The 11,212-nt window shown below is 42.1% G+C and overlaps 1 protein-coding gene across 1 annotated transcript; it reads left to right on the top strand.

Moving 5' to 3' along the window:
• The first annotated feature begins 621 nt into the window (after positions 1 to 621).
• On the top strand, positions 622 to 9,780 carry adap2 (ArfGAP with dual PH domains 2). The gene is made up of 11 exons (XM_080774990.1): positions 622 to 724; positions 1,259 to 1,386; positions 1,878 to 1,969; positions 2,495 to 2,583; positions 3,498 to 3,610; positions 4,487 to 4,636; positions 6,164 to 6,247; positions 6,812 to 6,874; positions 7,575 to 7,652; positions 8,458 to 8,686; positions 9,309 to 9,780. The coding sequence occupies exons 1-11, from the start codon at positions 637 to 639 to the stop codon at positions 9,335 to 9,337; spliced, it is 1,143 nt and encodes a 380-aa protein (XP_080631116.1). The 5' UTR covers positions 622 to 636; the 3' UTR covers positions 9,338 to 9,780.
• Positions 9,781 to 11,212: the final 1,432 nt, after the last annotated feature.

Raw genomic sequence — 11,212 nt, 5'->3', positions numbered from 1 at the left:
CATATATATAATATAATATATAATATAATATATATTATATATATATAATATAATACAAAAAAATAAGTTGCACTAATATATGAGGAGTAGCATCTTTATGAGGCATATTCATTATATTATTGATAGACTAGTAATGTACAGTATTATACGATATAATAAACTTATAAATTAACTTACACTATTGAGTTATTTTTTAAGGAGGATTAGCAGCCTAATGAGGCGTATTGAATATATAATTAGGCCTATAGTAGCCTAGAACTAGACTACATATTACAATATAATAAGAAATAAAGTTACTTTTATATTTGTGTGTTTTAACATTATTTTAGATGAGTAGCAGTCTAGTGTGCGTGTGTGTGTGTGTGTGTGGACACGGCAGTGGGAGGTCACAGTGTGACAGACAGTCGGATGTGTGGGCACTGGTGTGGGGACAAACACTATCACGTCACAAGTTCCAGTTTTACGTGTCATCCCTTTTTTTGACACGCTTAGGTATTTCGCCTCGAGTGAAATGTGCGAGCACCACCATGGTGAGTTCAGCGAATATTTATTATCAGAGAACACGAGGATACTATACATTCATAGGCAGCCAAAAGTTCGCGAGTGTTGGATAGCGTTACCCCAGTAAACAATACAATGGCAAACCGGGAGCGAAACAAAAAGATTCTGCTGGAAATGGTGAAACAGCCGGACAATAATCGATGTGCAGATTGTTGCGCCTCTGGTAAGAGTTCACTAATTGATGCTGTAACCTAGCCTACTTGGCGCCTACTATACTGCGATATTGCATTTTAATATACCGGTAACTTCTTGGTGGAAAAGTCATTGCAATTCATGCTACTTCTTCATTTAGGCCAATGATTCTCAAATGTGTTCATGTTGTCAATTTATGACCCCCAAACGTACCCCCTAAATTTGCCTAAAAAACAAAAATAAATGCATTGTAATAAAATATTGCAATATATTTAGAAAATGGCAGTATGCTAAAATTGTTAAACGTATGTTGATGCTTTAGCCCTATTATGAATTGCCCCCCTCATTGACCCCCTTTGAGAACAACAGTATTGAGTGCCCGTCTGGTCATAACTCACAAGTCATGGTAATGGAATCAGTTTGGACACCAATATCAATATGTCACTGACGTTTTAAGAGCCGTCTCAAATGACCTATGTTGTGTTGACCACAACTTGTGGTCAACAAAAGCCCTCAGTAGTTTAGTGAATCGCTCTGTTTTGGAATGTCCTCTTCACACCCCCAGACCCAGAATGGGCCTCCTACAACCTGGGTGTGTTTGTGTGTCTGAACTGCTCTGGTGTGCATCGCAATCTACAGTCCAGTCGTGTCAAATCCATAAAGCTGGACTTCTGGGAGGATGAGCTGGTTGAGGTGTGTATATGGAGTCGGGCAACTGTAATAATCATATGTTCATCATGTTAACACCTATTCCAGTATTCCATGTTCCCTCAGTCCCTATACTGTAGGTAGGGACTGAGGGAACGTATCGGGGCGTACTACTCCAGTAGTGGTTCTCAAACGTTTTTAACCCATTTAGACCTGAGGCCAAACTAATAAAAAAAGAACTAAAAAAGAAAATGTCTTTTATATAAATCCTAATCTGTTTTCAGAAAATCTTCTATTTTTTATCAAAATAAAATAAAATAAATAAATTGTGTTGCTGTATTAGCAACAGGATTTGCTATGTCCCCATGGACTCCACTTATCAGGACTGCTTGAAAACATCCTTGTTTGCACTCATGGGTCCTTTTTCAGACGCCAAATAATAACTTAAAGCCAGGATTTGACTACACTCACAGTCACAGCATACAGTAACTGTGTATTTGTGTCTTTCTGGGACATGTCACATGCATCCTCTGAAGTTCATGAAGTCCAATGGCAACGCCGTCGCCCGCACTCACTACGAGAAAGCTGTTCCAGCGTACTATTATCGGCCCCAGCAAGATGACTGTGCGTAAGTGTTAATGTCCATTCCTTCACTCACTAATGGAAAAAAAGAAAATGACCTGCACACTCATCTGCCAAGGCTCTTCATCTGGTCAAACTCTTGGCCAGATGAGGAGCATTGGGTCGAAACGTCTTCAATAAAGTGTGCGGGTGCTTTTCTCTTTTTCTGATGTCACTTTTGAACCCAGCACCTCTACTAAGGGATGTGCATATTTTATTAGCTTTTTCACTCACTGATGAATTCAGTTTATTGTTGCGCCGCTTCGGCTTATGTGATCTCTTCAGAAATCAGAACAGTTCATGTTATTGCATTTTCATGTTATTTTTATGCTCAGCCATCCACGAGTTGGAATCATTGTCAAGGTTTTTGAGAAGTCAGAAGGCTATAGGCACAGTAGGCAGTGTGAAGGGGAAGGAAATGTAATAGAGAGAAGTGGAACTATAGGAGCACAAACGGAATAAATCGTTTGATGCCCTGTGTTGTTCACTAACTACAAGTTAATTAACTTAGTTACCCTTCTCTTTATCCAAGTGTCTTGAGAGAGCAGTGGATACGATCTAAATATGAGAGGATGGAGTTTACGGGAGAAACCAAGTACCCTCCACTTGGCTACACTACAGGTGAAGTGACTTTCATTTTTATTGTAATAGAGCGGTGCCCATTGGGCACTGGCCTAATTGGAAAGATGCAAGTTGGACATGCATGCCCCACCCAGTTATGTATGCGTCCCTTTTATGCCCACATATGGAGTTCTTTGTCAGGCATGCCCAAATATGGAGTCTATATGCAGATGTCAGAACATATTTGTGATGTCAGAACAGGCCAGCTCCATATGGAGTCCGGGCAGGCTTTTTGTTGCGGTTCTGGAGATTTCTGTATCTTGTCTCTCTGTGTCCCTTTATTCCTATACATGGAGTTCTGTGTCAGGCATGCCCGAATATGGAGTGTTGTGATGTCAGAACAGGGCAGCTCCATATTGGACAACAGTGGGTCCGACGGACTCGACACCGGGCACTGCCTTCCCTGTGGGGGTGTGGAACGCGCATGTCAAAATGTGGCGAACGGTTCTCGAGTTACGTGCATTACAGACGTACACTTGGACAGACAACCAGACATGGTGCATTTATAGATAGATTATTATTCAGGGTATTTTCCAATTCACATGTATAACTATCTCTTTGAATCTCTTTGAATCTTTGTTTTTTTTTCTATCTATAATGCCATGCCCAAAATAGGGACGCCAGGTTGAATGAAAGTGGTTAATAATCATGCATTTTCATAAAAAATTAAATACATAAAGCTTTGAAGAATCACCGGATTGCGCCACACTCAAACTCTCACATTAATAGTACAGTTCCTCATTCACCACAGGCTATACAGGTACAGCCTGTTCTCTGTACCCAAAAATCACAGTAATGAAAGAATAGAGGAAATATTGTGTTTCGCACACCTTGGCAAATGACGTAGACGTGCTTGGCCTGCTGTGTGTTGAAAAGGAAATGTGACTGAGCGCAATGTCTTTGGTCGTCTCCAGGTTTCTATGAAGGGATTCTGTGGAAGAAAGGGAAGGATAATGGACACTTTCTAAAACGGAAGTTTGTTCTGTCAGAGAGAGAATTCACCCTGGTTTACTACAACAAGGATGATGTGAGTCAACCTGTCATTCTAAACACAACTTAATGATGCACAGAGTATAGGCCGGCCACGACCATCGATTATCGCTTTCTGTTTTGAGGGGGCGGCAGTGGCTCAGGGGTAGAGCGGCCAGATGGGAACCGTAAGGTTCCCAGTTACGATCCTCGGCTCCCCCAGAGTTAGTGTCGAAGTGTCCTTCAGCAAGACTCTGAACCCCTAATTGCCCCCGATGTGCAGGTTGGTGCCTTGCATGGTTTCCTCCGCCATCAGTGTATGAATGTGTGTGTTAATGGATGAATGTAATGCACAATCTATGTAAAGTGCTTTGGATAAATGCACTATATAAATGCACCATTTACCAAGAATCGAGAAGCAAGTTTTCAAATAAAAAATAAAAACATAAAAAAGTTCACAACGCAACCTATAGTCACCTATAGTGACAAGCCTAAAGTAGAGATAGATGAATCAATTATGTTATTAAATTATTGATTATGATTGATTGATAATTGATTAAATCGATTCGTTCGATTAACTAACACACATGCACGCACGCACGCACGCACGCACGCACGCACGCGCGCGCACACACACACACACACACACACACACACACACACACACACACACACACACACACACACACACACAGTCATTCATTGCTAGAGTGTGTGTTCAGTAACGCATTTTGACATGTCCTTTGGTACATTGGCTGGCAGACATTTTCCAGCGGCATACATTTCACATGTCCTTTTTTTTTATTTAAATAAAGGGCCATAGATATAGTAGCCATCTTTAAATGCGGTTATTCATGAAAGCAGGGATATTAGTCGTTTGAAATCCACTGATTATAGAGGCCAAAACCCAATCTGCTCTTCACGACGCATGCAGGAGTCCAAAGGCCCCAAGGCTGTGATCCCCATCAAGGACCTGAACGCCACCTTTGAGCCTGACAAGATTGGCCACGCCCACGGCCTGCAGCTCACCTACCTGGACGAGCACCACACCAGGAGCATCTACGTTCACCACAAGAGCGCCGAGGTGGGGCCCACACTGTGCATCTACGTCAGTGGTTCCCAAAGTGGGGTCCGGGGACCCCCAGGGGTCCTTGAGGGAGTTCCAGGGGGTCGTCCCCCCCCCAGCTAAAGAAATGCCATTAAATGGGGGGTCTGTAGACTAAGGGCCGATTCATACTCCTATTTTACCGCTGTTTCGGCGCTGTAGTGCCGAAATGATTTTGGCTCGTCAGAAATTTTCAGTAGCACCGAAGAGCCGACTTTAGGACGAACCTCAAATGACGTCAAATTGTAGGCTCTACAGCGCCGAACCGACTTTTATTCGGCTCTAAAATAGGAGTATGAATCGGCCCTTATAGGCATGTCAAACTGGGCGTCCTGTGAATTAAAATGGTTGAGAGTCACTGCTAGAGCCGTACAAATCTTCTCTTATGGGGGTCCCTGGCATATCTCTTCAAATGGGGGTCCGCGGGCTAATCAATGTCGATTTAGGGTTCCTTGACATGAAAAAGTGCTGAGGTGGGGCCATGCTGTCATCTCGCTGCTGATGGTGATTACAGTGGTGGAAACAAAAAGTACTGAAATGTTTTACTTATAAGTAAAAGTATCAATACCGCAATCTGCGTGCAAAATGTATAGGCTACTTGAGCAAAAGTACAAAAGGCATCAACATGTACTTAAAGTACTCATTATGCAGAATGTTTCACAAGTGTTTCACAATGTAAAACCTTTTGAAAATAGCCAAAGTATGGTATAAAGTGGTTAATGCATGCTTTGTAATAATAACCAGTAAGACCTGTAATAACCAGTAAGCCCTAGAGGGCGAGGTCGCGCTAAAACAACAGGTCTGGGAATGCCCATACCGGTATTTGTTTTAATTGACGTTTTCGGGGCGGGTAGGCTGTAAAAGCTGTGTTAATTAATAAGGCCAGGCATCTACAGTTTGAATGGACAGGTTATCATCAGTCAAAAGGGAGACATCGAAGAGGAATGCCGGGTGGGCAGGGCTCAACATATGGAATGTCAGAACAGGTCAGCTCCATACTGTATAATGGAGATCTAGGGTTTGAGGTCAGACGTAGAGTTGCTGGCTGGCTCCATGCAGATCCAGGTGATGATCCAGTCTTCTCCATGTATGGCTATAGCCAGGGTTTTTGATGAGGTCAGTGTCGTGATCTTCATATACAGTATGAGACGGCCATATATGGAGTGTGTCAAGAGGCATGACAGACTGACGACCATTTATGTTGGCGTGACGGTGTCACAATGTGTGATGGACTGACGACCATTTATGGAGGCGTGACACGGATCGACGGATGGACTGACTTTTTTATAGTAATCTGCGACCCTATGGTTACAGATTTCACTCTTGTGTGGCATACGATCATGCGTGATTTATTATTTTGTTGACACACACACACACACCGAAGCTGATCTCTACAAGCTCACAACGCGTCACTATGTGAGCTTGTAGATCGCCTACTTTCGGTGAGCATTGAGCAACCAAGAAAGTACTGTGAATCACACATTCTGTTCTTCTTCCCCATGCCAGGAGATAGTCACTTGGTATAATGCAATCCGCGCTGCTCGCTATGCCTACCTGAAGACGGCATACCCAACTGGAAGCGACAAAGAGGTATAAGAATTCTATACTTTTTGGGGATAATTGCAGCTACAGTACGGGAATCATTATGCCACAGGTCGTTTCGATGGAAGCAATCTGATTGGTTGAAACAGCCTTCTAGCCCGTGGGTTAAACCAGCACTATTCACCTGCACCTAATCAAAACAAAGAATTCAGCTGCTCTGTTCTCCCAGAGCGCTAGAAAACTCAGTGGCTAGGCTAGCTATAGTTTCTTGGGACATTTGTGGTCGTAGTGACTATACATCTGTCATTAAAAATATATTCTTTCAGCGATTTTTAAGGTTATACTGTTGTATAATTGCAATATCACACGAGTCGAGGGTGTGGTTTAACGTGATTATTGCCACTTCAGCGACGCTTGCGGAACTCGACTTCGTCTCGTTTCTGACCGCATCCCTGTCTTGGCAATAATCACGTTAACCCACACACACCCTCTCGTGTAATATCGCTTAATTGACATCTTGCTGCTTCTACCTGTACGAGTGAATGACGGCTAAACTCCTCTTGATTGTCATGAAATTAGCTTTTTAAAATGCTGTTTTTGTCTCTTTCCCAGCTAAGACCAAAGATAACAAGGAACTACCTCAAAGAGGGATTCATGGAAAAGACAGGTCCTATGGTGGGTTGATAGATCCATATAGTAATGATCCAGGTTTGATTTGTTGGGGGGGGGGGGGGGGGGGGTTGATAATAACATGACATTTTTACAATTTATTTAAGAATGCACGTTAACCACATGGGAGTCTCTATTTTGGGCACTTTTTCCAAAATCTTTAAAACAATTCTCAATTCATTATTATTATTATAAATCTTTAAATAGCGAAAATATCTGGCCTACGCGACACGAGACAGTATCACGCTCTGTACTTGAACTTGATATACATGCAGTGTACTTGATATTTATTGTGTACTGCCTGTACTGTAGCATACTTTATAGATACGCGACACGAGACAGTATCACGCTAAAGGTTCACAAAGTTTATTTCACATACAGGAACATACCGGTATATATATAGTGCTGGATTATAATGGCGTGACAAGATATGAGACATAGAAACGTGACATGATAATGACTAATGCAGCAAGGCTGACCTTACTGGTGCTGAGATGTCTCTCGTAGCCTATCCATAAAGTATGCTACAGTACAGGCAGTACACAATATACATATCAAGTACACACTGTATCTCAAGTTCAAGTACACAGACTTAGATGTAGGCTACTGTACATGGACAATTTATAACACACATTTCGTCTGGCATTCATCATGATCATTCTGTATTCAGGTCAATGATTCAGGTTCCATGTTGTGTTTTCAACAGCAGAGGGAGCCATTCAAGAAGAGGTGGTTCATCTTGGATTCCCAAGAAAGGAAGCTGCTGTATTTCAAAGGCCAGCTGGTGAGTGACAACCCCTCTCTGACTGCCCCCTAGTACTCACATTTAAAAGTATCAATACTGCAATGTAGAACTATACTACAAGTAAATGGCTGGAATTCAAATATATAGTTGAGTAAAAGTACAAAAGTATTGGCATCAAAATGTACTTAAAGTGCAAAAAGTAAAAGTACTCATTATGCAGAATGTCTTGAAAATAGCAGATCTACAAGCTCACAATGCGTCGCATTTTCTATTTTCAAAGGGCCGAAATGTATATAGTTCTGAAGTGGTTGTTATGGTATATGTTCGGTAATAATAATCAAAATCTACAAAGTTTTCTACAAAAAGTACTAAAAGTATTCGACTGTGATATGTAGTGGAGTAGAAGTAAAAGTATTGAAATGGGAATACTCAAGTAAAGTAAATGTGCTTAGTTTTGCACGACTGAGCACCCTGGGTCCCGTGCCAAAAATGGCAGATTCATAAGCTCACAACGTGTGGCGATCAGGCTTGAAGCTGCTCTATAACAACTGTTATTCTAATCTACACCGTATTATGGAGGGGTGCTAGCCCCTCCTATAAACAGCTATTGTGTAGATTCTGTCTTAACACAAACATGAAATGCCATTGGCAATTGGTGATTGGAGAATGTACGTGTCTGAGCAAAAAGGCTGTTGGTACGGTATGTATGCCTTGGCCAATAAGGGACCACCATTCTTGGTGACGTATAACCAAGTTATATGTTTCAAGGTTGGTATATATGGTCAATAATTGATTAGAGCGCCCCTCACTTCACACGGGTGTGATTTATTTTGTTGTAACCCAGGATGCAGAGGAGCTGGGGGTAGTGTACATCGGTACGGAGAGCAACGGCTACTCCGTGAAGACGTGCGTTCCGAAGGGCGCGCGGGGCAACAAGTTCAAGTGCGGCCTCGCGATGGAGACCCCCGGCCGCCAGTTCGTCTTCATGTGTGAACAGGAGAGGGAGCAGCGGAAGTGGTTGGAGGCTTTCAGGCAGGTCATCTCCAGGCCCATGTCACCGCAGGACTACACCAGTAAGTGCATGACTTTACTTTATATACGCACGAGCATTAACGCGATTTTTCAAAGAATAGCAGACCTACAAGCTTGTGGCCCGCCACTCGGTGGTGCGCTATAAGCTTGTATAGATCTGCTATTTTTCAATAGCTAAACGTATAACATAATGCTTAGTTAAAACACCAAAAGGGCGGTTCCCGTCCAGAATGGATTAACCACTTCCAAGCTGGCCTCCCAATCCTGTGATTATTAGCCTGGAAAACAAATAAAACTGCCACAGGGAAAAAATATAATCCCTGGGGAGGTTGGTCTGGCACTCCTCAGTTTGAATTACATTTCACTCACCCCAGAGTTGTGGGTGACCAATCAGAGCCCACTATTCAAAATAAGACGTTTTATTTTTGCTGTGATGTCGGAATCAGTTTGTAACCCCGCCGCTTTGAAAATGAATCTTCCACAATGCAGTTCCAGACGAATAGCTACACAATGATATTAGTCTGGCCATGCCCGGGCTATGTGATTAACATTGAAAGATACAAAATAGCAGATTTATGTACTCGTGACAGATGGTGGTTTTACAGACGCACGCACGCACGCACGGACGGACGGACATATCACTATACTTTGCTCTTATTCCAGTTGAAGCCAACTTCAGAAGGACAAGATGAACTATATGAACTACCACCAGCAAAAGTAGGCCTACTGCAATGTTCCAGAACCCAAGTGACTGGGTCGGGTCACTACAGAACAGACAGCTAGTCTCCTCGATGTTGGGACCATGGATCTGGAAAAGACAGAAAACACAACATTTACATCATGACAAATATCTATTGTACAACAGGTTGTTTCGAGGAAGCAATCTGATTGTTGAAATAGCCATCTAGCCGTGCTTAAACGAGCATGATGGGGAAGTCACGGAACGCATAATCAAAACATAGAAACCAGCTGTGCTGATTCCGCGCTGCTCTCCCAGAGAGGGTTGCTACTATAGGCTATAGCGATTTTCTATAGGGACCTTTTCAGTCGTAGTGGTACTGATCTGTCATTAAAAGAAATATGATTTTATAGCAAATAATCTTATAGTTCTAATGGAATTGAGTTGATGTGTTAATTAATGACGGTAAAGCACACCCTCTCGTGTAATATTTCTTAATTCTCATATCCCAGCCCTAGTGGGTTGTACATTTCTCACGTGTAGCCTACCTGACAGCAATGTGTCTGAACCTGGAGGGAAAAAAACGATTTAGTTTTGTTAGAAGATAGACACTGAAAAGTACTGTATATAATAGTAATGTAAGAACTATATGGGCACTGCATGCTCTGGTGTGTAGTGATGGTATTCTGGTATCGTATTACAATAAACAAAACATTACATTTAATGTAACTTAACCAATGATACTGAGTGTACATTACATGGTGGTCTATCCATAGATTTGAGTTTTTTTAATAAGGGGCGCTAGCACGTCTCAAGATTTACCATTGAACGGAGAAATGACGTCAGAATACCGTAAATTAAACATTAAAACGCCATTGACATTGAAGGGAAAATTTACGTCATATGTAAACGGCCAAATCAGCTAACCAATCACAGGCAACATGCATTCTGATTGGCCAGTATGAGATGATTCAGGAGGATGCACGATGATAAGAGTGCCCCTCACTTCACACAGGTGTGATTTTTTGTTTTGTTGTTAAACTCTAATATTTGTTATATTTTTCTGATTCGGGAAGGAGGTAGGGCGGCGGGCCCGCGCACCATTCTTTTGGTAAAGGATTACTTTATTGGAAAAACGACGTTGCGATCTTAAAGGATCTTCGTCAGGTATGACCGAAACCTTGTCGTCTTTTTCAATGAAGTAATCCTTTACCAAAGGAATGGTGTGCGGGCCCTACCTCCTTCCATGATTGCTTTATTGGTGTAAAGATATGCTCTGAAGTGGAGCCACTAGCCAGAGTGATATAAAGACAACGACAGCCCTGTAATTTCCAGATCACTGAGCTTCTTTCTGTTTAGTCACTGGACATTAGCAGTAAACAACAGCACACTGGAAATGCAGCAGTGCACTTTTAAAAGGTAAGACTTAAAGCAATTCAATAACAGCAATACACTTGTTAACCATATGGTAACATAAACTAGGTCAACAAGGCATGCAGTGAACAGGTGTTCACAGAATACACTTCATCTAAGTCATATTGATGTAACTATATGCATCCTGTGCTACATTAATACATTTATTGACTTGTCAAGGGAGGAGAGTATTAGAGATCCTCATTCTATCCCTTAGGGAGATATTTTCAGACAAGAAAGACAACATCATCAACTTTATTTGTGCAGGACTATATATAAACAAACAAAAACAAAACATACACGTGTGTTCCTTTCCCTCCTCATGCTACTGTAGCACATGTGCACTCTTTGGCAGCCATGTCATTCCTGAGATTCAATCGATTGCCCCAGAGTCTTTCTTTCGTTCCTCCACAGCTTCAAGCGTGTGCTCTGCAGTGAAGGAACTTTTCCTCAGCCTTCAGAACCACCAGAAGGT

This window comes from Protomyctophum bolini, assembly GCF_963924005.1.
Source record: "Protomyctophum bolini genome assembly, chromosome: 11".
Classification (NCBI taxonomy): domain Eukaryota; kingdom Metazoa; phylum Chordata; class Actinopteri; order Myctophiformes; family Myctophidae; genus Protomyctophum; species Protomyctophum bolini.
Note: the sequence above shows the minus strand (reverse complement) of the source record. Positions and strands in the feature narration are given on the sequence as shown.

Bases quoted from the DNA above. Each gene is read 5' to 3' on its own strand.
- adap2 (XM_080774990.1), top strand. From the start codon at position 637: ATGGCAAACCGGGAGCGAAACAAAAAGATTCTGCTGGAAATGGTGAAA. The intron at 4,637-6,163 runs GTGGGGCCCACA...TCCCCATGCCAG, and splicing joins TTCACCACAAGAGCGCCGAG to GAGATAGTCACTTGGTATAA. The intron at 8,687-9,308 runs GTAAGTGCATGA...CTCTTATTCCAG, and splicing joins GTCACCGCAGGACTACACCA to TTGAAGCCAACTTCAGAAGG.